General features: G+C 43.3%; 1 protein-coding gene across 3 annotated transcripts in view; it reads left to right on the top strand.

The window, feature by feature from the left end:
• Window positions 1-1,922: 1,922 nt before the first annotated feature.
• The window catches only part of CD96 (CD96 molecule), a 25,805-nt gene continuing 418 nt past the window's right edge, over window positions 1,923-27,309 (top strand). Inside the window, exons 1-15 of one of the 3 annotated variants that reach the window (XM_085304944.1) lie at window positions 1,923-1,996; window positions 4,752-5,177; window positions 8,550-8,659; window positions 10,106-10,328; window positions 13,953-14,008; window positions 16,994-17,084; window positions 17,442-17,618; window positions 18,856-18,909; window positions 19,880-19,924; window positions 20,866-20,940; window positions 23,138-23,140; window positions 23,527-23,601; window positions 24,905-24,985; window positions 25,576-25,665; window positions 26,464-26,587. In XM_085304944.1, coding sequence (XP_085161070.1) covers window positions 1,939-1,996; window positions 4,752-5,177; window positions 8,550-8,659; window positions 10,106-10,328; window positions 13,953-14,008; window positions 16,994-17,084; window positions 17,442-17,618; window positions 18,856-18,909; window positions 19,880-19,924; window positions 20,866-20,940; window positions 23,138-23,140; window positions 23,527-23,601; window positions 24,905-24,985; window positions 25,576-25,665; window positions 26,464-26,587 — 1,688 coding nt within the window. In that variant the 5' untranslated portion in view covers window positions 1,923-1,938. The remainder of the gene's footprint in view (window positions 1,997-4,751; window positions 5,178-8,549; window positions 8,660-10,105; window positions 10,329-13,952; window positions 14,009-16,993; window positions 17,085-17,441; window positions 17,619-18,855; window positions 18,910-19,879; window positions 19,925-20,865; window positions 20,941-23,137; window positions 23,141-23,526; window positions 23,602-24,904; window positions 24,986-25,575; window positions 25,666-26,463; window positions 26,588-27,309) is intronic. The other 2 variants (XM_085304942.1, XM_085304943.1) reach the window with 2 other exon arrangements.

The raw sequence follows: 27,309 nt of genomic DNA, 5'->3' as shown, positions 1-27,309 counted from the left end.
GCTGTGAAAGGACGGGGACYGACAAAGGCAGTTGGGCCCTGCTTCACCCTCGGGTGGACCAGCTGCCGGAGTCACGGCACYGTGGATGGAGAGAGGCACTGTGATTTGGGTCACCCAGACCACTCACTTGCTCTGTTTGAACAAATTCTGCCCTGAGAGATGGGCTGTGATCAGATGGGCTTAACGTCGAAGGGTGCCTCGTCCGCAGGGGAAGGGTGGCAACAGGAACGACCAGGTCCCTGCTCAGCTGGGTTTCTGAAGACGGATCCTAGCATCCGAAAAAGCCATCAGATAATATACTGACAAGCTGTGTAGATGAGGTGCCCCGCATTACTTTTTTGTCATGGTTTGGGGGAAAAGAAATGTGATAGACAAAAGCTCAAATCTACTTTCTTTCCCAAAGRCCTCTAACAGCTGGCCCTGCTTGCTCTGTGATGGCCCTGCACCACACACGAGAAACAGAGAGGGATGTGCTGAAGACTGCTGCTGCGCAGATGAAACGTGTRTCTTTCCTGGCAAATGCTGGACTCGTGCTCACGCACCCAGGGCACCAGCCGTCTTCGACTGCGTGAACAGAGCACCTATGCGCAACAGGGCGACAGCAAAGCATCCTCGTGCCTGTGCGGTGCCGGGTATCAACGGTGAATGTTTCAGTACAGGACTAGCCTCTTTCCAGCAGAAGATAAACTTCGCTTTTTGCATGCTCTAAGGCTACTATAGTTAAACTTTAGTACAGACCAAAACTATACCTTTGACCTTCTGAGGCAGAGCATCGAGTTTGTTTTTCCATGATAAACACTTCTTCTTCTTTTTTTTTTTTTTTTTTTTTTTTTTTTTTGGCATGCTGATGCGTTCACTAAGCAGTATTAATGATGAGAAAGTGGATGAGATGAGTGTTACCTGAGGAGATGTCGCTTGTACTAAGATATTCCTTCTCTCCTTCTGGGATCTGTTTCTGAGTGTTGCTGAAGTGTAAATAYGTGTTTGTGCCTGTATTTGAACAAGTGGTAAAATCTGTGGAAACGGGAAGCAGGAAAGAAAGCAATAAATAATGCCAGGCTGTAGGGAACACTCCCAGGAACCCAAAATACTGCCCTGTCTGTAACGAGATGCTTTGCTGATAGGAGTATGCCTAGTTTATGGAAATACAAAATGCTTCCAGGATGATCCAGGAGGATTTATAACTGACCTGCGACAAGATGAGTCTGGAGACTGACASATGCTTCTGCTTGAGGGTGCCACCACCAAAGCCACCAGCTGAATCGGGATGAGGTGTAGCGGGTGCACCACGCGGAGTGACATGGTCATGTGCAATCCYGCAATTCCTCTTCTTGCAGAAAATAATTAACATTCGCCTTCTCCACAAAGGAGTGAGATTGGAAAACTCTCAGTGAACTCTGTTTTAATTTAGGGAGATTATTTTTGATATTTTGTCATTTCTTTTAAAAGCCAGTGCATGTAGAGAAGTGGAAACTGTATCTTTAAGCCGTTTTGGAACAACGTGTGAAGGAAATGAAGCAGKGGGCAGAGAAGCCACCCTTCTCATATGCTATGTATGTGGCATGTGTTCGACCTCAAACACCTATCTACTTGGCTTTCAAGAGAAAGTTTTTACCCCACTAAACTCTTTACTCTGAGTTTACCCATAAAGGCAAGGAAAAAAAATAAAATTGGTGTTGAACACAGGCTTAGAGCATAGTGTTTTGAACATGAACGTTTCAGAAGATGTACTAATTTTATCGCGCTGACAGGAAACTGAGGCTTTCACATTTAATGAAGCGTTTCTTTGAAGTCACGGTAAAACGATGAGCTTGGCTGTGTTGTGCGTCTGTCTGTCTGCGCGGGGCGGACCGTTATGACTTCCTCTTCAGTGAACGTCCAGGGAGCAGGCCCAGAGAAGTACAAAATACTTAACAAAGCTTCACCAGCAAAGCAAAGATGGAAAGAAGATGCCTCTTCTCCGTGTTTTATCTGGTCGTGGTGCCCAGTGCGGTGGGTGAGTGCCGGCGGAAAGGCTTTACCCTGCTTTCTAAGGAGGGTGCTGAGGGGAAGGCGGGTATTTGCAGACTAGAGTTGAAAAACTTGCTCGTGTATCTCACTAGAGCAAAACAGTATCCACTAGCAAGGATTTTGTGTTGACCCATTTACAGGCAAGAATAAGTTGCTGAGCTCTTACCTCTTAAATGGGCCCTTCCCTTGCTCTTCCCCACCCAGCCCTATGTGCTATATTAAAAGCTTCTCATTGGGGTTAAAACTTTCAGCAGATTTGAGCAATGAGAACTACATCACTGTCAGAGAGAGTTTAAACCAAAAACAATCCAGGGAAAAACAAGAAAAAGCCTGGTGCTTACCCTCCTCCCCCCGCCCCCACCTCCCACCACAGCCTGGTTATCCTGAATGCTGGAGTATTTATTACCAGATAGGAAGTCGAATCTTGTAGGATGAGTATTTTTCCAACTAGTAAAGGAAAAAGTGGTTTCATGTATTTGGCTGGCATGGTAAGATGCATCTCAATATCTGGCATGGGCTGTTCCTATTTTCTGCAACACAGAGGCAAACAGGCTTGTAAAAGAAAGGAAAATATTTCGTATGTATATTCATAAAAAATACAAGTTCCAAAATGCAAAGAACCAAATGGAAGCCTCAGGACACGAACATGCAAGAAAGCTCAATGCAATACTATTTTGGGGAAAAAAAATCCCCTCCTGTGAATGAAATCCTCCCTGAAGTCATTCAAAGGTTAAAGTGTTCCCCTAGCCACTTCCATAGGCATGTAAATAAATGTCTGAGACTTACTCCATTGAATTGCAAATGGAGCCCAGACATGAGCTAATGCACACACTTGAGCTGGAAGTATGAAGTCGGTTTAAAAGTAGACTTCTTATATTGACATGCTGGCATAAAAATTAAAACACCTTTGCATGAAAGGGACTCTGTTATAATAGCCTGCAGTGCTAGGCTATTAATAAAAAATAAAAATTAAAATGTTGATTCTAGATATGTGACTTTTTCATCTTAATATAAAATATTAAAGTAATTCTTGCTAGGCATTCTTTACATGATCCTTTGGCCTAATAGAGCATCAATGTGAACATTACAGATAAGTTACTAAGTAAGGGACTTAGTTAGATCTTGTCTCTTTTGCCTGCCATTCTGATCCCAAGAGTGATAATTAGTTTTTAAATTAACTTATGCAAAACTTCCAGTGAAATCAGCAAGCAGTTTGCTTTAATAAGCTCCTTGGCCCAGTGAAAATAGTTTTCAGTAACTTTCCTTACAGCGCTTGTCCAACTAGGCTTATTTTTCATCGCCCTCCTACCTCCTCCCGCCTCTTGGAAGTTAGTTGAAAGATCAGCTTAGTGTGCACAGAGATAAAAACCCGAGACAAATGTTTGCCCTGACCATTCAGTAGTCTTGTTTCCCGCGCATTGGTTTTTGCGTGCTCGTGTCACGGTTCGGTGGTTAGACCCCCGACATCCCAGGTGGCTCTGCAGGGCCGTGAGAACCTGCCCTGCTTCTCCTTCCCTGGTCTCAAACCAGAGCTTTGGGCTGCGGGTGCCGCAGGGTCCCTGTCATGTCCCCGGGGGAGGTGGCGGGGCGCGCTCTGCGTCCTGCAGGACCCCCCACCCCCGGGGGCTGCCTGGTGCACTCCAAGGCACCTTGCAGCTATGGTGTTTTGGAGCCCTGTAGCACGTGGCTGAAGGTGCTTTAAAGTAAAAAGATCCTGAACAGTGTGTGCTAACCGCAGTGGGGACTGTGGGGCAAATCTCCTAGAGAATTTGTGGTGACATTGCAAAACATGGGGAGGATAAGAAGTCAGTGGAAATGACCGCACAACAAGTCCGCACCTAAGAAGATCTGTACAAATCCATTTTTTTCTGGGGACCCACACACCCTTTTGAAGAAGGGCTTGTTGGGGTATGGCTATGGGTGTGATTTATTATTTGGTTCAGTGTGACCATAAATTCTTGATCTCCCTAGATTCGTTGGCACCCTGCATAGCAGGGTTTAGGGAACCTCCTGGGGGACTGTGAACCTCTTGTTCTCAGGAAGGGGAGAAATCAATTTTACCACAGCAGCAGCAAAAAACAAGTAGTACATGTTCCTGCTGAAAGCCCCTTTATTCCTCCAATGCATTACTTCTTTATATGGCACACCAAGGGCTGCCAACATGCTGTATGAAATTAACTGAGAAGAAAGCACACGTACGGGGACTGCTCATGCTGGTGCCGAAGTGGACACTTATTTAGGCCATGCAGGAGCTGTTTAATAATGTGGAGATAAAAGAAATGCTTTCCCTGTCAAACCAGCAAAGGTAATGGAAATAGGCAGATGGAAGTGTTCAAGGCAAAATTAGCCAGCAGGGATAACTCGTTTGTTCTTGCAAAAAGAGCTGGGGAATAAGTGGTCCCAGCTTCTGCTTTATTTATATCTCTTGAAAGATTTCCATTTTCACAGAGCCCCTCGGAGCTCCCATTTCTCTTCAGCTAGTGTGGTGGGAACTCCCCATCCTCTTTCAGACTATTGCTCATCTGTTTTCCTGTTCTTTTACCGCAGTTTGTATTAGTGTTGATCTGCTGCTTCTCTCCACTCTAAATCTCACTGGAAAGCGTATTGCTACATCTCTAGGCCTGAATGTACTGTCTTGGTAATTACCTCTAGCTAATGCACCAAATCATGTCAAAGACAAGTTAGAAGAGAGCTTTGTTTAAGTATTACTTGTGCTGAAGAGTGTCCCCTCTGTTTTTAAGGCCAGCTTGAAGATGTCATTACACAGACAAAAGTGGTCCGTGCTTTGCCGGGTACCGATGCGACTCTGGTGTGCAGCTTCCCAAGATCAGACCACATCTATGTAACACAGATGCAATGGTCCAAAACTGACGGCAACCAGCTTACCACGATAGCTGTTTATCACCCCACTTATGGCGTCCAGTACTTCAAGTTTCCCGAGACTTCTTACAACTTTTCAGTATCCTTCAGCGTCGGGAGCTGCTGCAGCAGGGATGCTAAAGACACTCTGTGTTCTCCTAGCCCCCAAACCTTTGCAGAGTGCAGCCAGTGTGCTCTGCAGCTGAAAAATGTTAGCGTCTCCCTGAGTGGGCAATACGAATGCAGCCTCGCTACTTACCCCTTTGGGACCAAGGCTGGAAAAATTCATCTTATTGTGGAGGCAGAAGGTAAGCGATATTGTCACTGAGATGCTGATTTTTCATAGCAGAGGTGGGGAGGAGAGGGAATAGCTGGATGCAAGAACATTTCCTGGTCGGTGGCAGTGACTTGATTAGGGTTTGTAAAGGGTAAAGGTGCACTGAATGCCACTGCCTACATAACTTCTTATTTACCAGGCACTCTTTAGCTGTTGTTACCCAGCCTATGGTTAGGAAACCTTATTCATCCTGAGGAATATGAAGTTATATAGGAAAACAAAAGAGATGGCAAGGTGGACATTTTCAGCATTTCCATGTGGGAAAAGCACAATGCGGAGAAGACTGTGTGAGCAGCTCGGAGCATCGTGGGCTGACAGGTGCCAGCTCTCTAAACCACGCTGTGCTGCAGCTATGTGCATGTAGGACCAGTCACCAGAAAGTGAAAGCAGTCCTGGCTGGCGGAGGCAGCGGGGTTGGGGGGGCGACTTGCAGAGCGTCCCGGGGATTAGCGCAGGCAGAGAGATAAGCTTGAAGGAGGGCATGTCCCCACCTTCGAAAAGAGTGGAACTAACCACAGGAGGACTGCTTAGGATGATCAGAGACTTGGCTTGTTTTGTCAGCCAAATGGAAGCTGGAAAGCAATGATGTGGTTGCTCACGGTAAATAAGCCTTGGGGGATTGTATGAACTCTGGGTAGGATGTTTTAGTTATCCTGGCATAGAAACAAATGGTTTCAAGTAGGATGTGAATGGACCTGACTACAGTTCAAATAATGGTGGCAGCTGTTGGTGAAGCAAGCTGGGGAACAACCATTTAATGAGAGTAGTGTAGGGGAAAAAAAAAATCCAGACTGCCTTGAAGATGGAGCTGGGCAGAGTTCAGAGAGGTTTGTTGCWGTGCCTGCAAGGGACTGGATTTGATGACCCCAGAAATCTCTTCCAGGCCCAGGTTTCCATGAGAAGGAAAGAAATACTAAAAGAGATGTAGCAAACCCGGCAAGGCTTCAGGGCTGAGCTGCAGGACTAGGAACTTCACCCAGATGAGGTGAAGATCACACAGAGAGCATGATTTCAAGCATTAGGACCAGCAGCAGGCACAGGGGACCTGAGTAGACAGGTCATAGACAGTAGCAGAGGGCAGTGGTGAGCCGTGGGAGCAGCATCTCTGTTAACAGTGCTGTTAACTGAGTGAAACCCTCCCATGTTAAAGTTTACTCACATTGAGGAGGATCTGTGTGGATGTGGCAGATACTGTGAGTGAGGCTACACAAGCTCTCCTGACAGCCTGGTGGAGCAACACCCCACCCTTAGGCTATGCCTACAGGACAACCCTGTGCTCCTGGGACCCCTGGAAGAGAGGAAAGGGGGAAATACATAGACTGAGAATCTGTTTTTCTGTTCTTATTCATGCATTTTTTGTCTGTCTGTTCCTTAATATAGTAATAGCAATAATCAGGCATTGCTTTTTTTCCCCTTGCTGGTGCCTGTCGTTGATACTGCAATGTTTAATCCTGTTACTGCTGTCCACATATGTTAAACGTAGGCAGCTCTTGTTCATACCAGCATCTTTGTGGTTTTCTTTAGCAACTGCAAGATGTAGCAACCTGTGCTACTGATACTGCCTGCTAGAGAGAAATAAAACATTCAGTTAGCAACACATCTCTAGTAGATTTGTATTTTAAGGTAACCAGATGTTTTGCAATGAACCACTTCTACTCAGAAGACAGCAAAAGACCTTAATCCAGCCTAGGAATGGGGTGGAGAAGGGTGCTAGTCACTAACCAAGTGCAGCTCTCAACTGCATCAAAGCAAAGTGAATCCAGATGTATTCAGCTAGCAGACACTGCACAAAGCCTGCAGAGCAACAGCTGTGCACAGGGCTGACAAACGCAGAGGACCTTAGCCAAAACACAGCTAATGGAGGTGGGAGTTATAGATGGAGGGGAAAATAAGCAGTCGTGACACATGACTGTGAGAGGTTGTTTGCAGACTGAGCTCCGGGGCAAATATTCATCTTTGTACTTCTCACAGTGAGGACTGTATGTTGCACAGCATTTTTGCGCGTGAGCTTGTCTCAGCWATGTCTCCTATGCTGCTTTCTTCCTAGAGATGCTGTAGATTCATTTCCTCGGTCCTTCCTTTATACCTTCTGCGTTACCCCACAGCATCAGGGCTGGCGTGTTTTTCGTCCCCCCGCGATGGCTGGCTCCTCRGCTGCTTTGCTCCTGGGGCGAGCGGGGATGCACCGCCTCTGCCTCTTGGGGCCCCAGCTGCAACAGCTGCGTGCTGGCACTCTCGTCCTGCGCGTGCTGCCACCATCACCCTGCGCTTGCTGCCTGGGGAAAAAAGGAAGTTACCATCACCGAAAAGTCCCTGCTGCCAAATAATGTGGCCATCCAGGGCTAGCAGGCAGCCTCCCTTCCCCCCAGGCAAAAAGAGTCTCTTCTGTCTCGGCACGTAAGCCAGATCGACCAAAAGTGCAAAGTTCCAGAGTGATGTGCAAAGAAGGAAAACACATTTTTACTTTATGGTAGTGGTGGCTCACTCACCGGGGCAGGCAGCGCGGTGTCACCCGTGTCGCGGCGGTAAGGGCTCAAGAGCCGTATGGTGGTGGAGGGGAGCGAGCCACGGGCAGCAGCGACGTGGGCTGACACCGCAAGCCCTGCCAGCTGGCAGGGCAGGTGTCTCCGTCCTCGTCCCYGGGCCCGGCATGCACTCTTCCCATCCCAACTGTGAAACCAAGGGCTGTGGTCGAAAGCGGAGGCAGAGCTGAGCAGTCCCTGCATTGCCTGCGTGCTAGACGGGGGCAACCTGCTCAGCCCAGCACAAGGAGGCCCCTGCCCRCAGCTTTGTCGCTCTGCTGCCCGGGCAGAGCCTGCCTGGGCCCCGGTTTTGCACGGGCTGGAAGATCTCTGCCTCAGTAATAACAAAAGAATTAATTAGTCCGAAAAAAGGGGTGTATCTTAACCCATCTGGCACGCTGAGCAACTTAGTGCAGAGACAGACAGCTTTAGAGGAAAGGAAGTACAGACGAGCAAACTTGACAGGAAGGCTCATTGCAGTGGAAAAAAAAAAAAACATAAGAGAAGGATGGAAGTTTCAAACTATTCTCAGTTCCAAAAGGAGATGTCTTGATCCAGCAGCTAAGTGAAGGTTTTTATGAATTGCACAAAAATTGTGGTAAAGCCATGAATTAGTCATGAAGCTGCTTCTAGAACAGGGTTTTCACTTCTCCGGTGTGTCTATGGGAAATGATTGAAAATTACAATTCCCTTCTAAACAAAATGAATCTGTTCCTTGAACAGAAGAGTAGTCAATATTCTTAAAGCACAGTGAACACCACATTTCTGATTTTCCTTCCTGGGCTTTGTTGTTGTTTTTGTCGTTGTTGCAATGATAAAAGAGGAGCAGCATTACGTGAAGGAAGTGCAGTTAAACCAGACTTTAGAAATTCCATGCCTTGGGAACGTGACCTCAGAAAACCTGTCCAGTTATCCTTTGAAATGGCTAGTGGTAAGTATAACCTTTTCTCATCTCAGGTACAAATTTAGGAGGAAGATATTTTTRCAGATACAAATAGAAACTGGGTTCTGCAGAATGTGTTAAACAAAAGATAAAAGTAGAGTCGGACTGTGACAATAAAGGAAAAAAATGCAAATGCAGTTTTGCAACATAAACACCACAAACAATAGCTGTTAAACAAACAGAGAGGGAAACTTCCATTTTAATTGCTTTTAATTTTTCATGAATACACGTAGAGCAGTTCTGTGGAAAGTGGCAAGGAACCCAGCAAATTTAACTGAGCTAAAATATTCTTTGCATTAGAATTCTGGGGGATTTTTGCTGTAGTGAAGCATTAATATCTCAAACACAGTTACTGCATAGAATAGTGAAATATCAGGCTGCTCTGAAACAGGAAAAAAAAAAAAAGAGGCTGACAGAATGTTTCTGCTTTCTGTTGACCTCCATGTCCAGATGCACACAGAAGTCATGCAAACCCAGTTATCCAGCTAACCACTTAAAAACAATTTTTTAGTAATTAGTCAGGAGATATTAAACCAGTTATATTTTTGTACTACATCTCACTTTCACTATTAACTTCAGTATATGGACACAAGTATCAGTCATCAGTGTCCTTGAGCTTTGCCCATTAGTTTGCATCCAGTGTCACCTGTAACTGAGAAGCTATCATTGTCGGGGGATTTCTTAGAGGTGACTTTCGAATGTTGTCATTCTTCACTCTTCTACCCCAACTCATAATTCTGTATAAATATCCTCCTCTTTGCCACTCATTCCTTCTGGACTTAAAACTAGGGAACATGTTTGTAATTAACACTTTTTAGYGTTGGTAGTTCATACTACAAAGACAATTAGCAGGGGAAGGGAGAAAAACAAAAGGCCRGCACCATGACATGTAGGTCACCATGTGTCACTCAGGGTGCTACTTGTAAATATGTATTGAGGCACAAATGTCCAGTATGTCCTGATTACACCTGCATCTAAGACTGACTGGCACACAGGCATTAACAGTAGATGACTTTCAGCTATTATTATCAGGTATTAACTACTTGAAGCTTAAAAACCTGAAGACTGTCTTGAAATTTTGCCCATGTTTAATATGAAGAGGGTGTTCAGCATGACATATACAGTGAGAAAGTAGCTTTATAGCCCTCTCTGCAGATGACAGASACTGTCCCTAAAAAGACACAGCTATTTACTCCACCGTCCATTGGTAAGATGATGACTGCTATTGGTTTTGAAGGTCTGGAGGATCTTCTCCCAAAAAGGTAATGTTTGGGGGAAAAATAGGTGTTGCAAATGTCCAGTTACTCCTGAAGTTACTTCTTGATGTGAGGTGTGAGAGGGAGGATTTTCAGGCTGGGAATAGGGCTTGTCTATACAAAGAAAGAACACGGAGTGTCTGATCTCCACGCCGTGCATGGGTTGCTCTTTTCACAGGGGGAAAACGGAAGCAAAGAAGAGCTTGTAACTAAGGAGCCCTCCTCTACTGAAGTATACAGCAATGCCAGTGTGTTGTACAGAGAAAGAATCCACCTGGGTCTGAATAACAGTCTAAAGATTTTCCCCACCAAGCTCTCCGATGACGGCAAGGTATTTTCGTGCCATGTGCTGTACCACCCAGAGCGAACCCGCAAGAGCAGCACCACAGTGAGAGTCCTGGGTAAGAGGCTTATGCCAACTGTTCTCTTACATGATCAAATACAACACTCCTGTCTCATTCTGAAGGCAGTAGCTTTTGAAAAAAATACGTTTTTTTTCTTAATATTTACATTATTTTTTTTCAGCTGCAATAAGTTAATATGTTTGTAAAAACACCATAGTTGTCAGGAAGGATATGAGACAGGTCTTTCAATTTCTGGAAAGAGAAATGATAGATATGTTTCACTGAGCATATATCAACACTGTTGGCATGCAAATTACCACCAACTCGGCTAAGTTTACAATGGCACTTTGTGGCTTATAGGTGGGCACTTCAGCCATCAAGATTTCTGTGGCCCAGCACTACAACTGSCCATGCTGCCTGCAGTTAAGAAATCATAGCCCAAATTTATTAAGCAACTAAAACAATGCAGAAGTTTCATCTGGAAGTATTTCAAAGGCATGTGATTCTTAGTTACAGCCAAAGGCTCTCTTTCTGAAAATGAGGTGCTTCTAAGGGATCTCAGACCAGTCAGGAGGAGCAGGACCAGTGTACTACAAGTGAGCGGGTTGGCATTTCATATCGGGAGCTTTCCGCATCTGTCGTTACTTGCTCTGTTTCCTTTCTAGCAGCTTAGGAATGGCTTTACAAATGCTGAGCTACAGCTTAGCGAGAACAAAGCTGCCCGTAGAAAACAGGCTGCACTTTTGCTTGCAGAGCAGTGCATCTGGAAAATATATTTCCAATACTCCTGGAACGAATGGGTGTTGGGCGATGGGTCTGCCAACATTGCCTTGACCGTGTGTACTTGTCGGGGAAGCTCTGGGATGGTGCAGCCGTGCAAGGCTGCCACCAGAGTGCAAAGAAAGATTCAGCAGGGGGCACTGAAAAAAGTAAGATCTCTGTTTGGGGGCTCTTGGTCAGTGAAACAAGAGAAATCAAAACAGATTTCCTYTTGCACTTGCATGATTTAGTTGTGTTTGTCAAATAGCTAAAGTGTTACTTGGTAATCGTTCAAGTACATTGACACACTTGAACTCTCCCTCTCCTCTGCTGGTGATCTAGCCTTGTTCCATGTATCTGTTAATTTTAAAGGTTGCTGTATTTATTATTTACCTTGTACTCTGTATTACTGTGTCGTATGTGGCTGCCTGCATGCTCCCACATCAGCATGTCAGCACAGCAGGAGAGAGGTGCAAGCAAGAGGAACTGTGTCTTTTGGTGGTGAGCTCTTCTGAAAGTCCCACCACCACTCCGGRCACCATAGGCTGGCTTCTGACCCTGGGGCTCAACTTTTTGGGATAGACAAACAGCCACTGCAGCTGTCAGCAGCTCTCTCGCTCCTTGTGCCAAAGCTGAATAGAAAATGAAGAAATGCATGTTTACATCCTACTGGGTAGACCCAGCCCCAAACGGCCACAGCATGACCTAAAACACTACAGTAAGCGAGTACGATTTCAGCAGTGCCTGATACTGGCCAGAATGGTTGTTTGAAAGGACATGACCAAAGACCCACAACCTGGCAAAGTTTCCCAGTCCCAGCAAGCCAGTGTCATGTGAGTACGCTATGTGTGAGGGTCTTGGCCAGCCAGCCATGAGGAGGAGGGCAGGCGAGGGACAGGGAGTGCATAGCTGGGTCTCGCTGACAGCGTGAGACTCAACGCTTTGAGCAAATACAGATATTCAGCTGAGAGAGCTTTTTTTAAGAAGGCACTTTTGGACTGAAATCCTTAAAAAATACTCTTCTTTTTTTTTCTCTTTTTTTTTTTTTTTTGAGTGCAGTTCTTTTAGATGCAAGTTTCTGCAAAGATGCATGGCCTTTGCATGTCTAACCTTGCCAAATATCGATTTCTCCTTTTTGTAAGAGTAAAAACTCAGCAGCAGAAACCACTATACTAAATACTGAATTTCTGCTAGACCAAAACATTGGTAAACATCCTAGCAAGACAAATGAATGTCAAACTGTTAACAGGGGCTGAGATGTTAAAAGGAAAGTATCTATTAGATGATTCAGAGCTTTGCTTGGGAGCTGCTGTATAGAATAGTTGCCCAGAAAATGAGTCTTCTGAAAAAACAGAGGACAGAATCCAATACATATTTGGAAAAGCATACCCTGTTATAATAAATAAATAAATAAAGGAAGGAAGAACCGGAAATAGACTAGATGTTATTTTAAACTTTTGCCAACTTTCAGCTATTTTGAAAACCTCAATTTATCCTTTTCTTTTTTTCTTTTTTTTTCCATTTAAAAATGTTTGGTTGTCTTCTGCCAGCCCTGTTACCACACACCACATGTACTGTTTTGGCAAGGTCGAAACAAGGATGAAATTTTAAAATATTCATTTCCTGATGGTTAGCATATGCCAACCAAAAAGCAGAGAAAAGAAAAAAAGGAAATTCCACCACAAAAGTACGCTAATTCCAGAAAACCACAAAGCCCTGAAAAATAAATATGAGTCARTCCAGGTGTAACCAGTCAGCAAAAAATAGGCAGAAAAGTGGAAATGAAAAAAAGAGGGAAAAACAGTCCTAGATGGATTCACTGTACAATAAGACAGAGAAAGAGCAACAGATTATCTCAGGGCGGAAGTAATGAATGGAGGTGGCCCTGTATTGGTTAGCAGGCTTAAAAAATTTTTTAAAAAATAAATAAAAATAAAAGAAGAAGAAGAAGAAGAAGAGAAGAAGAAGAAGAAGAAGAGGAAGAAGAAGAAAAAGAAAAGAAGAAGAACGCAATAGTGGAGCGCAAAGTGGATTGTTCTTTGGGAAGAGAAAGACTTACAGACCTCCTAGGTGATCCAGGATCTGTGCTTGCTTCCAGTCCAGTTTTGAGGCTCAGAAGAATGATTCATCCGAGGCCTCTGAGAGTCGCTATATGTCACCGCAGTTTTAACTGTTCTTTTGTAATAAGTCACTTAATATTATCGCACAAGCAGTGATTGCAGTGGTTGTGGTTATGTTTTAATCATTTAGAAATGTTTATGGTGCCTAGCAGCTTTTGTTGATACGGCCACCTGTGGCTAGAACCATATACAGTGAAAATGAAGGAAAACAAACAAACACTTTTTCCATTTCTTGTGGATGTGATCATCAGAAATGTACTGCTTTGATGCAAAAGTAAGTCCTGGGTTTCCTACCAGGGCAGGAAGTGCCTGAGGCATGACGTTGTCCAACATCTGCCCAGATGACAGCGATGACAGGGATGTTGGTACCCAAGGTCAATGAACATTTTAGGGGATGATGGGGCAGGAAGTGGTTAAAGTTTTCGCTGATGACTTTKATCTGCAAACCTCTGGAGGGATAACAGCTGAACAGTGGGGTCTTTTTTGGTAGGCTCTGAAATAGTTGCTCTGTTACCAGGGCTGTGATTGCAGACTGGCTTTAGCTAAGGTCTCTAGAAAAGTGRCCCAAGAAGTTTTTAGAAAGATGATGAGACACATCACAGATGCTGTGGTAGTGGCTGCTGACATATGCTTGTAACCACTTCCTTGACCTCAAATTCGAGCTCTGCAAGCTTTTGTCTTGCCAGGTAGCTGAGCRGATGTAGGATTCAATTTACATTTGTTCTATGAAATAAGGCTATTAACTTTCATTAGAAGACCTTTGGTATCCATTTCATTAATACATTTTTCATTTGTTCTTCAGCCTACCCTGAAATCTCTGTCACCCTACAAGAGGGTTCATCTGGCACCTTGCAAAAGGTGAGTAATTTTGGAATAAAGAACAACTTCCATGACTATAACCATGCCGCTTGGTGGTGCTTTGGGACTAGCCAAAGCAGATGGCCTAAATGAATCAGTCAGACCTAGGAGGGCCCTTCAAGCTGCCCAAGCTCACATGAAAAGCAAGTCAACAATTTGCCATCAGTGATTCATATCCCTTCTCCCGAGCTGGTCCTACCCCTCTGCAGGAGGCTGCTTCTGCGAGCAAAGGCAACAACTAGTTGAGAGCTCCTCTTTGGCATGGGTAAAAAGTCTGACTTTGCAGCAGCACAAGAAAAGACTCTAGGGCAGCGTAGAGAGGTGAAGGAGCTACAGAAAACAGCAGCACAGTGTCACAAAGGAAATGTTGGAAATTTCAGAGCTTTTGGAGTTCTATTATGTTTAGGTTAGTGATCAGCTATTTACAGAATGTGAATGTGACTTTTTAAAATAAAAATGCAGCTGTGGAAATCATGGCATTTAGTCAAGGGAATAATAGAGCATARGGAAGGAAATGAACATACCCAGGGACACTGGAACAAGTTGGCTTCTAAGAAATAGGCAAGAAAGCAAATACAAACCATTTACTGGTGGTCTTCTCCTTGTGCTTCTATTTTGGATGTTTTACAGCCAGCTAGTTAGAAGACAACACTGGTTTGATCAAAAAGGCTACCATTCATCTTTAGCAATAATCATCCCCATGCCAGGACATGAAAACTACTTTGAACTTGTTGTGAAACCTAGATTTTCCTTTAAGTAAAAAAGTTTACAGCATTTTAATGRCTATGTTTCAATTACAGAAAGTTCCCAAGGAAATGCTACTCTCATCCCTTTGGATTTCAGACAGGGTAAATAAATAGCCAAGTTTAGAGGGATTCTTGGAGAGTCTGTTGGACCACATAGACCTCCTTGTGAATTAAGAAAGACCAGAAGTCTAAAAGACATCCACAAGGGAAGAATTTCCAGCTAAGCTCCTATGTGCTTCTATGRCTTTTTGTCCTTAAGCTACAGTTCTTCAAATATGTGAAAAGCTGCAGCAGAAGGGAAGAGAGTAAGCAGTTTAATGCACATGTACAGACACCAGAAGAAGTGGCAGACTTAGACTGTGCAAGGAAGATTTAGATTAGGCACTGGGAAAGCCTTTCTCATAGTAAGGACTGGGAAACACTGGATTGGGTTTAGCAGATTGTGGTGCCACCATCACTGGGGGAGACGAGGAATGGCAGGAGTACCACTGACCCTGACTTTGGGCAGGAAGCTGCACTTAGAGGATCACTGCCAATCGCGTTTTCTATTATAACATTAAACAGACAGCATTTCCTCCATAAGGCTGAGGTGAGGATCAGCATCACTGTAATGAGGGTTGATCAAGAGATCCTTCTGAGACATTGACCTTAGGTAGTGATCCCCCTGAGTTGTTACCACCTAATTCAAGCTGATGTGGTGCTCCTCTGACTCAGGGCTAGAGATTAAAACAGCTTTAAGTTGCTCCCAAGTTACCTAGTGGATCCATGAAAAGGTGATATTCTTGCCACGAGTGACATTCTTGCCATGCTTATCATGTGCTCTAAGCAGGACTCTCTCAGCTGGAGTGATCAACTGCTGATGGAAGGATCAGATCTAATTCAGATGGCTTAAATCCTGTGGATGCACTTAAGCATATGTTTGGAGGCATCTGCTGTACCATCTGCTTAGTAATGTCAAAACTTAAAAGAGCTGGTGTTGCATGCTGCAGGCTTTTGTCCAGCTGAGCAAGAACAAGGGGCGCTGCCACCAAGGGTCAGATCAATAGAAACTTTTCCACAAGCCTTTGCCCATCCTTCACCTCCAAAAAAACCGCTATTTCATTTCCTTCTCTTTTCTACCCTTTCCTGTAGAGCTTAAATCTACTCTACAGGTCAGATTTATATTTCTTTATAGGCAGCATCTGTAAACATATTATGAACAAAATGTTCATAGTGCTGAAAATAAGTGAATAACAAAGGGAAAAGAGAAGAAAGCAATTACAAAATGAGTTTGATGGTTATTTACTGTGGCAAGGTAAGGGCTCCAGYCGGGTAGTTTCAGTCTTCATACTGAAAGATTGACTTCTGCTGGCTGCAATACATCAAGCTTACATTCAGCTGAATGTATGTACCACTTTCTTCAAAACTGAGTGCAAGAGGGCTTTGTGCTGGATATGTAGTAATACAAATCTCCATGCTTAAATGGAGAAGGCCATTTCACTGCTGTAAAAGCCACTAAGTAATTATTAACTGGGAATATCCAGGCAACACAAGGACAAGATTTCCCACCCTCCTTGTGCCCATCCCTGAATCCAGCCTTGATTTTTTATGCCCTTCCAGTCCTTCCACCTCTTGCATGACATGTCAATTAAGCATAAACATCTACTCTTTGGAGCTATTAGCATATAATCAGCGCTATTCCATCTAATGCGTGCAATTTCTTGTGACTTCTGGAAACCTCTGACATATCATGCCCTCTGCAAAGGTATCTAATTTTGCATATCTCAAACATCATTGCGCTAGGCAGTCTTTTTCAGGGAATTTGTCTCCTCATCCATTTAAAGAAAGAAGGATTTGTATGACAGTCTGGGGCGTCTTATTCTTTCCCCTGCATACTGCCTATTACCAGTGCCCCTGGTTCTCTGTGTGGGGCATTGCCCAGAGGCGCTGGGCTGGGGGTAGGGAATCACTCCAGGCATTTCTGTCATGGTGCAAAGCTGGGTGATGTTTGAATCCCATCACCCCCAGCCTGGCCTGGGGTATGAGGGTGTCCCTTGATTCTAACTCAACAATCTTTTGAATTAGAAGAATGATGGGGAAAAAAATACAAGGAAAGGGAAGCACACGCTTCTTTGCTGAGTGGGGTGGTGAGTGTATGAGCCTGGAGGAGCAGCTCTGCCTGCAACAGATTTTGGACCTCTGTAACTGCAACCAGAACAAAAATGTTGGAGACTAATGACTGGCTTTTACTACCCTATAGCCTAATGTTAGCTGTGTGGTGAGGAAGGCGTTTCCCAAGCCCAGCCTTGTGTGGTACATGGACAGAGAGATCCTGATGGACCAGTCTGGAGGTAATAAAACCTGTTAATGATGCAACCATAGAAATGGTTCATAAGAAAGCAATTGTGGCTATACCATTCCTGCTAAGGGGAGCCTAGAAGTGCACCCGCCGCCAAGATGAAGGCGAATATCAGGTATCTGCAGAGAGAACAGCTGGCGAACAGCTGGGATCACCACGTGCTGTTGCCGTTTGTGGGAACGACAGCTTGGCATAAGCATGCTGCTCTTGCCAGATCTTTGAATAGGATCTCAGCAAAGAAACCTTCAGCCACGTGAGCTTTCTTTTTAGTGCCAGTACTTTGCGTGGCTCTGAGTTATAGTTTGGATTGTAACGAAAGAGCCTCACAATTTCTCTTTTTTATTTTCAGAAATGTCTGTAGAACAAGAAGATTCACAAGATAGTGAAGGTTTCTATCAGCTACGATCAACACTGATGTTACATGGGACCCACCAGGCACATAAGATATTCTCGTGTGCATGTCTCTTTTCCTTCCTCGGGAATGCAACGTGGACTATTTCATCAGAAGAAGTATTTTTTTCTTTTAGTAGGTTTTCACAGATAGAACACATCTGAAATTTAAAACATTAAGAACACTCAATACACACRTTCTGTTAATCAAAATACTGAGGAAATGCCAAGCATGTGGAAGTTTTATTATACAAATTCATTGCACGGCCTGTACAGAGACTCTAAATGAGCTAAAAAGCCTGTCAGAAATGCCAGAATAATCTTAACCAGTTAAAAAGAAAAAAAGAAGTTCCTGTGCATACTTAAGAAAATGCTTGCTGTTTGTTGAACTGTATCCTGCTGCAATTCTTGTGTCCAAAAATACACTAGCTTAGCTACAAGGCACCAGTAAGCTATTATAACCATGCATTTCTCACTGAGCACTCCTAGGAGAAAATCCGCATGCATGCAATGCCGCTCTCATGAAAGGCAAACCCATGGAGTCAGAGCTGTGTTGAATATCCTCAAGGAGGTCTGTGAAACCATGAGATGCTAGAAATGCTTAGATAGTGGAGAACCTTCCATACTCTCTGTACTCTGAGTTAGCTGCTTGATTAGGGCAACGTGGAGAAATGTTGTTTCAGGTAGCTGGTGAAAGCTGGAGACGCAGTGGTCGAGAGGTTAATGGCATGCTTGAGGGTGGGAGGGTGGCCAGCAAGAAGGGAAGTCCGATTTCCCTTAGCACCCTCTTGTGCTTGCCCAAGCTTCAGGCTCAACTGCATACTTACATCCTTTTTTCTGCTAGATGTGCTCCTTGGTGGGCAGATAATATTCCCTTCACAGCCTCCAACGGTGCATCATGCACCTGAGTTGCTACTTACTTCAGCTCAGCTGTATTCTCTTTTGGCTGGGGCTGTACTTAGCTGGTTTGTTTTTTCCGCAAAGAGAGACTGCATCAGGAATCAAAGCTTTGTCCCCTTGAAATGTAGCTTTGGAGGGTGGGGAGATGAATGATCATTTTTCTCTAAAATGACTCATTTCACCCAATTTGCAGTTTTGTAGAAATGTATTCAAATCATAGAGTTGTCCATCAAAGAATTGTACATTCTTGCCTGCAGGCTATACTAGAACAATGATAAATCCACTCTATATAAAAATGTTAATGTATTTAGAGGTGAGAGAAAGGAAAAAAAATTACTTCTCTGCTATTTTTTGTGAAGGTGCCACACTAACGCAGTGTGACAAAAAACCCAAGCTAAATTTTCAGCCTTTATAACAAAAGCCTAACTACTTTTAAGAATTCCTTTTATCTTTTTTTTTTTTTTTTTCCACAGACAACAAGTCTAATGAAGTCTCAACCCAAGCTTTCTCCACTGTGGCTTCAGAAGGTATGACAAATTAGAAAGCAAAATGACTTGGGTCATGTTAGGAGTGCCTCTAGAAGTTACTAAAATACTCTTAAAGCTGTTGGAGAAATGATAYTGCAAACTTGTTTCTGAACTGATGGTTATGGATCTTTTTCTGCAGCTACAAATTCAGGGAAAATACAATGAACAGGTATTTTTGTAAGGTACTCTGTCATAGTTAAGTCCAAGTATAATTAAACTCTAGCTTTGAAGGGCACTTAATGTTATTTCTGATGCTTGAGTTGGTGTGAGAATGTAGTTTTTTCAACACTGAACTGACAGTTAAAAGTAACATCTCTACTAATGGTTCTACGTTCTGCTTAAGTACACAGCCAAGATCCCAAACACTCTTGCCTAATTAAAGGACTGATGGAATGTTTCTTAATTTGTGTAAATTTGCTAAATTCTTGCCCTGCTCCTGCAAGCTTATCTTATTTTTAGCTTATTGCAAATAGACAAGCTGGTCTTCTGTACCTCAGCTGAAGCACTTCAAAGCTACATTTTGCAGTGCAAAGTGTCTCTGCAATCTTCTGTTGGAGCTGCAGGCTCTGGAATATCTAGTGGATGGAGCTATACTGATGCCACCACGAGGTCATATATGTTATTTCAAACTGCATGCTAATAAAGTGCAACTGCCTGTATGGAATAAACGCATATAACTCATTCCTGCATTTTGAGTGAGAGGCACATCAGTAATTTGGAGGAGCCTGGGACTCCAAAGCCTTTTGTCCCCCAAACCATTGCTTTCCCTAGAGATTTCACAGCGCTGTTACCTCAGGTGCTTCTTGTTCCTTGCTGTACCACTGGGTTGTTTTGCACACTGAAACATTATTTAAAAAATAAGTGCAATGTGCTGTCTCTCWGCCATGAATCTTTCAAGGGCCCACTTTTCTATACCAGAATAAGTAACTCTTCCATCCTGAGTAAAGGTGTTTGCTTTGATTTGTTACAGACCTTGGAAATTCAGCACTTCCAACAACCACCATGACTACCTCAGGTGAAAAAAAAGTCCTTCTTTATTACTCAGTTAATAGATGTATGATCCCTTTCTGACCTGAGCTTAAATGTCATATACACAGAGGCAGAGGAGTGCCAGTGAAAGGTCAGTGTGCTCTGATACTGATGGTACCTGTAATGTCGTTTGATGGGAACTTGTGAGCTATGAAGTTAACCAGGAAGAGATTTAACACAGATCTTGATAAAATTCTGTCACAGGAGGACAGCATGTAATACAGCATGTAGAATGTTGAATACTATTCTATACCTTTTTACAAAAGTAGTAGTTGTCTATACAACTACAAATAAATTTCTTCTATCATGATAGAGCGGGGCTTGTGGTAGAAGAGAAGTTGAAATCACCACTTCTCCTTAATCTGATAGTAGTATATCATTCCCATTCATTAATGATACAAGATAAATGCCACTGCTTTACCTGAGCAGCTTACAGATATCTGTATAAAACTATATTCATCAATCACTGTCCTTTATTTCTGCTTTAGGAATGGCTGTGGGGAAAACGCACAGGAGTATGAGATTCCCCAGGCTTATACAGCTATCGTGTGTCATCAGGAGCACCTCTGGAAAGGCCCTGGTTTGATAGGGCAGCACCACTATTAAGTGCATAACACAAGCCATGGCATTGAAACTCCTTGTATTAAAAAAGTAAATAAATAAAGCACACAGATAACCCACATGAAAGTGTCTACACTAATAACTCTCTCTGATCGTCTGCTGAATTTGTGGTATATATTTTGAACCTTTAACCTTAAACCTTGATAGTGGGATTTCTGCTGCAGAGTTTGTGTTTACCCGACATCCAGTGCAATAATTTAGATTGCCAGCCATTTGGGTTGTTTTATGATTTATTAATATCATTTAAAAGCACCATATCAATTAAATATGATACTATGTAATACCATGCAATATGTTTTTCTTTAGAGCATCAGTCTGTATCTTTGGCCTCACTGGATTTCACAAGTCAAGCAAGCTTGGCTCCTGCTACCATAACACAAGGTAAGGAATTCAGCCTAAAATCTTTTCTTTATTTCTTCAGAAATGTAAGAGAAAGGTACACAGACACAATAAACATCTTGCTTTTTTTTAGAACGTAATTTAATATTCACTGAAACCCTTTTTCTAAAGTGTTATACACCATGAAGGCCACTGTTTAAAAATAAATATATAAGAAAATGTTGTATTGATTTAATAATTTGATTCACTATTACTTTCATTAATTTCAGTAAATGAATAGAATGAATCAAGTGTATATTTTAAAAATAGCCATTTTCTCTAGTATCTCTAATTAGCTGCCATATGAAAATAGAATGAGCTTGAAAGGGCTCAACCCAAATATCTGAATACATAGAGCACAGATAAACAAAATATTTACAGCATGTGACTCTGCTGAGTGATTTCTCCTCCTCACTGACTTGGCAGGCGCAGCGGGGGCTTGGGCACACTGAAATCCATAGCGCAGGGTGACTCACTTGCAAGTGTTTTAGCTGTCCTTCCCTGGGGAGAGCTATGTGCGCTGCAAGGCTCCGGCGCGCTTGACAGCGCAGCAGCGCACACGTGCGTCCAGAGCAGACGAAGCACCGAACCCATCACCTGCTAGGCAGTTGGTCCCAATCTCCAGCTACAGGGTTGTGCCAGCCGCTGTCCCAGCGGAGAGGATTTTCCTGTAGCAAAGCCTGTCAGCAAACATTTCTTATTTTAAGGCTCTTTTCATTTTGAAGCCCAGTCGTTCATCCCTGCAGGGCTGGTTGCTTTGGCGCATTAGCTGGGTGAGTGTTCCTGCTGTCCTGACCGGCAACAAGGGCTGTGCTCACTGTCACATGGCCCCAGCGTGCATGACAAATATCGGAGAGAAAACAGCTCGTGTAAAAAGACAGCCTTGCCAGCATAAGAAGAGGCAAGGGAGCAAGTCATTCTGCCGTGCCATCTTCCTTTTCAGAGCAACCTCAAAGCTATGAGCCACAGCTGAGGCATGTGGCAAGGGTGGATTTGGCCCTTGGTGTCTGTGACAGCCTTATTCTCCCAAACATAGAACTTATTGCAACGGTCAAACTTTCCTGAGTCTGCAGGATGCTGAGTGTTTTCCTTAAACCATGTAATTCAGTCACACAAACTTCACTTAAAGTAACCTACGTAAGCACTACAGCAGTATCTACCCAGACATGAAAGAGTGTAACAGCTGTCAGCACGGGCAGTAATACAGGGGAAGAAGCTGGACGACAGGCTCGGTTGTGAAGCATGGGGGCGAGCAAAGAGCCTGTCCAAGTGGAGGAAAAGCCTTCTGTTTCGCTTCCCCTTTGCAAGCAACTAATCTCACAACTGAGACTGTAAATACACAATGTAAACAGTGATTATATTTTGTCACTGACTGAGGAGACAGGAGGTCAAAGTCATGGTGTTTGCCGGAGATGAGCCATTTCTCTCTCCAGTGAGYGGCTTTGGGAAACAGCTGCACCATGACTAACGCCCTTGACTGTGCAGCAGTTGTGTGGTGTGTGTCAGGGCCCTTAAGCAACTGTGGAGCTTCCAAGCGCACTGGGTCGACATTTCTCGTCCTTCTGCCTTGCTTCTAGTTGCCATACCTAAGTCTTCTTGACCAGAGCCCTTGGGAAGTAGCCATATCTGGAAGCCGAGCTTATATCTGCTATAGTGTGAACAGGGYTCAGTTCAGTGTCTGATCTTTTGAAAGTTTCTAATGAAAACCCAAGAGACAGTTGGGATTTGGTACGAGGAAAGAGTGCCCAGAAGTAAAAGGGAGYAGGGAGGGAAGACAAAACTCAGGCTCATAAAACCACAGCCTGATCCGCATTTAGCTTCCACACAAGTCCTTTCAGCACTGTATAATAAGTGTATTTCACCTTCTCAGGTTTGTTCAGATGGCTTAATAGTTACTTTTCCAGAAAATGAGATAAGTGGTGGAAAAGATGGACTCTTCTTAGTAAATGTGAAATAGCCCTCTTGGGCAAATGGAGGTCTATTTGCTTACCACCATCCATCTGTGTTTGACTCTCAGATGAACAGCTAGTTGAGCTGTAGGATACTTAGCACTTCAAAAAACAAAAAAAAATAAAAAAAAAAAACAAAGGAAAAATGTTAAATTAGTTAGTAATTGGTACTGAACATCACAGGCATAACTCTTACACACTAACTTTCTCAAAACCTTGCTAGAGCAGAACACAGTTTTATCTCAGTGGAGCTGGTGAAATCCTGCCTAAATTCTGTTTTACATGTATTCATCATTTTCTATTGATTTAATGTCAAAACAGGCCAGAAAAATCAGAATTAATGAGTTTCAGCCAAAGCAATCTGTCTAAGCTTCTTCCAAAATCCTGGCTTAAATACCCCATATGTTTTCTCAAAGTTAATCCATCCTTTCACTAAAGTCATCTTGAGTTTCTAGCTCATGACAAACTTTTAAAACTTGATACAGAGCTCCTCTTTTCTAAGGGAAACTAAAATTTCAGGAACTRGGTTACGACTGTTTGACATTTCTGGTCAGGAAACAGGGAAGACAGAGGAAAAACTGAAGAACAAATGATGGTGTCTTCTAGAGCAACTTTTTCAAACTTTTGTGGTTTTCAATAGGGGAGATGAATTTTACTACAGAAGCAAAAAACTATAGCAGCACGACAGCCTACAATAAGAGTTTGATGACAGCACGTAAGTAGATGATGCTTTCTCCTTCGCTTCACAGGACTCTAACATGGGAGCTAGGAAGCTAATTAAAGACACTGTAAAATGCAAGTGTAGTACAATCTTGTCATTAAGATGCAAATATAGAGTGATCTGGAGTCTTTTGAAAAAGTACAATAGCAGGTACTTGACTCTACGTGGTCTTTAACTGGTGATGCCTTTGCCAAGTACATTAGTTCTCTGGTGCTTATTTTCATCTGCTGCTTGACAGTCATCACATTGTCATGCAAAAGGTATTACTAAACATGAAAAAAAAATGTGCCCAAGCAGAGGACAGATACTGGCTAGTGTAACTGGTACTGGCTTTTTAATACTTTGTAGAAGCAACTTCCCTGTGGCATTAGTTAGAGTTAGATGATGAAAGACTTGAGTCTTCTAACCCATCAAGAATTTGTAGTAGCAAAAGAGGAACCACCTCTAAGTATCRTGTTTTTATTAGACTTATTTAATTTAATAATGTTAAAATTAATAGGGTTGCTAGGCAAATGTAGTGGGCATTTGAAGGTAGCTTGTAGATAAAATAGATTACTGGAAAAGCTAACTAAAATCACAGAATAGAAATGAAATCGTGAGATAACATGTGGCAAGAAAGGCTGGCTAACAGACATACCAGTGTGCTTCAGGGCATCCTCCCAGGAGCATGGGGCTAACACCACAGGGGTTACCATCACCGGTTAAGCCCTCCAAGGCTATAACACAAGCYGTTGTACAAATTATAATAAGTAACATTCATTTACATGCTGCTCGGAGCAGAGTGTTAAGAGATTTCCAACTGCATGTGAGCTCTTTTCTCTTCTTTTAAATACTAGATCCAGCAGGCTTATCCCCCTGGAATTAAATGCCTAATAAACAAGGAGAAAAGAACAACTAAATTGAATTAACATCTCAAATTCTCAGTGAATTTTTAGAGTGCCATAAAATTGGATTGATTTTTGTTGTGTGTGTGTACACACACACACATATATATATATATACACACACACAYGCACACACATACACGCTTGATGGTTCAGTTTCAGTTAGAACCAGCATCCCATGAGAAAGCTAGAGATTTCCTAGCTTGGTCTGTTTGCTCACTTACACCATTTAAACAGCAGAATTTTTCTCGGATGTATAAATCAGCCATTGCACTTTCAAGTACCATTGCTGTTTCATTTGTTTTTTGCAACCAAGAAAAGTGACAGGTATAAAATAGCCATAGTTAAGTCTAATGAAGCAGCCACATGCAGGCTTGTACAGCCAATTAAGGAAATCATTTCTCTTTTTGCAGATTGGAATGATTCCTCCACCGTATCCCTGCAAAGCCTCAGGAACGCAACACACTCCTTGGAGAATGCAAGCCTAGTGCACCGTAAGTGCTGCGGCGGTTTGGTAAATGCTGTGCTGTTGTCTAGTCACATGTTTTAACTATTACTTTGGAATACATGAACATCGAGACAGCTAAAAAAAAAATAGGAGTGTATCCTTAGGCAATATTGATCTTAAAAACAGGTAACTTAGCTGTATTTGAAGAGGTAAAATAGCTGTCTACAAACAGATGAAAGATGATTTTTGTGGCTCAGACGCTTCAGTATTTGATATAGGAGGGAGGCTGGAGTTTCACTCAATCACATCGAGAGCAGACTCTGTGATGCTGCGAAGCCGCTTGATATCTTTATTACCCTACCAAAGAGGCAAAAAGCTTGTCTTTCTCCCAGAGCACTGTGCAACTTAATGCTGTTTTGCTGGAACATCTTAATATGCCATCTAATATTCTTTAACTTGATAAAAGCATATTTTTTTGTCCAATAGTAGGTTGTAGTCCAAAAAAAGTAAGTGACCTGCTAAGTGAACTTTGACATCCTGATGCTGGAATGATGCTCAGCTGTGTGAATAACAGTGGCTGCTAAACACTATCAAAAAACAAGTTATTAAAAACATTCTSTGCCCGTATCTTTTTAGGTAATCCATCCTTCAGTGTTACAGACCCCGCAATTGCAATTACCAGATGGAAAGATTTCTATACTACCAGCAATCTGGTCAATAGTACAGGTGAGACGTTCTCCTAGGAAACATCTCCTTTATCGATGCAGTAAAGGGGAAACATGGAGAAGCATGAAACATGGAGTGTTGTGTCAGTTTGGCAAGAGTGATTCAAGAAAGGGACAAGGGCTGGTGGCACAGCAGCTCGCGCCCCTGCCCTGCGAGTTGTCCCAGATCCTTTTTGGTATTGCGGCCCTCTGCTCCTCATCAGCTGGAGGAAAAACATGCTCCTCCTCTCCTTCCTTCCCATAGCCGGGACCCCCGATGGTCCCTGCATAAGCACTTGGCGGGGCTCAGTGAGCCTCAGAGGGTCGCCCAGGCTTTGCAGCTCTTCACCAAACGTGGCTGTGCACTTGCCAGAAATTTGGGCAGGGTCTGGTGTCAGCAGTATGGTGGATAACCCGGTGAGACTGAGAGCAATGCCCAAATGCCAGAGCAGGCAGCTAGCCATGGGGCTGCACACTTCCTCCTCTTGGGGAAAGTCACTGGGGAATAGACTGAACTAGTGGTTTTCTGATGAAATGTTTGTCAGGATGTGCCTAAATGATCTCACTGCATGAACTGACAGGCGGTTGAAACCAGCCCACAAACCCAATTAGAACGAAAGCTGTTTAAGTCCATAAATTAGAAACACTAATGCTTCAAGTGCACGATCCTCCGCCTTCAGATCCGACAAACCCATATCGATTTGGGGCTGCTCTGCAAACAGTAGCGCGTGTCGGGGCGGGGGGAAGCGGCGTGCCGCGGGCAGCAGGCAGGAGCTGCYGGCAGTGTCCAGCTGAGCCCTGCTGCGTGTGTCCCTTCCAGGTTCTGGGAGGAACGCGAAAGCCCGTCCCTTCCCCTGGCCGACGGCCGTGGCAGTCCTGCTGCTGCTCTGCGGTTCCCTGATAGCTTTAGGAATCAGGAAATGGTGTCAATATCAAAAGGAAATGTAAGTATTGGGAAAAGGGGTGAGAAGCGCAGCAGGCACTCTTGCGGGTGTCTGGATTTCAGCCTTTTCACCTGAGACTATGCGTGGCGCATGCAGCTTTTAGGTCCGTGAACAGTTAATGCCATTATTTCGTACAGAGCTAGGAAATGTAGGGTGTTTTCAGTCTTTTCACCCATTCTGTGGGGATGTCTATAAAATAAACTTCAGAAAATAACAGCAGCGCTGCTTTAGCATGTGTTATACTGGTATAAGGGAACAGCACAAGTACAATTTTGTCTCCAGATCTTCAGCTTTTAACAGTCCCCCTGCCTACCGCTCTCACTCTCTCATTTTGCATGGTTACTTGAGGACGTATTTGAGTGACACTGTACTTTCAGGGCAATACAGACTGAGTGGTAGATAATATATGTGAAAGTAGGTTTCCTGAAACTTAATCCCAGTCAAAGAAATGTTGAGTTTGTAATGATTATCAACATTTAATTCCCTTGAAAATCACTCAGAGATCTACTGATGAGAGCAGTATCTAACAGTCAGTTATTTTTAATCTCTATTAACAAAATAATATTGCTAAAAATATTTGAAATTTGATGGAGATCATGAACCATTTGTAGCTCTAAAGAATCCCTTTGAAACGTAATCCTATGCATCAAAAGTAAGCAAAATAGTTATAGTTACATCTTATTTTTCCACAGTTTTTAGGGCAGGGACCTATAAATTGACCA

This window comes from Rhea americana, unplaced genomic scaffold (assembly GCF_003343005.1).
Source record: "Rhea americana isolate MKP2758 unplaced genomic scaffold, rheAme1 scaffold_213, whole genome shotgun sequence".
Lineage (NCBI taxonomy): Eukaryota > Metazoa > Chordata > Aves > Rheiformes > Rheidae > Rhea > Rhea americana.
The sequence above is the reverse complement of the archived record's forward strand: the minus strand, read 5'-3'. Positions and strand labels throughout refer to the sequence as shown.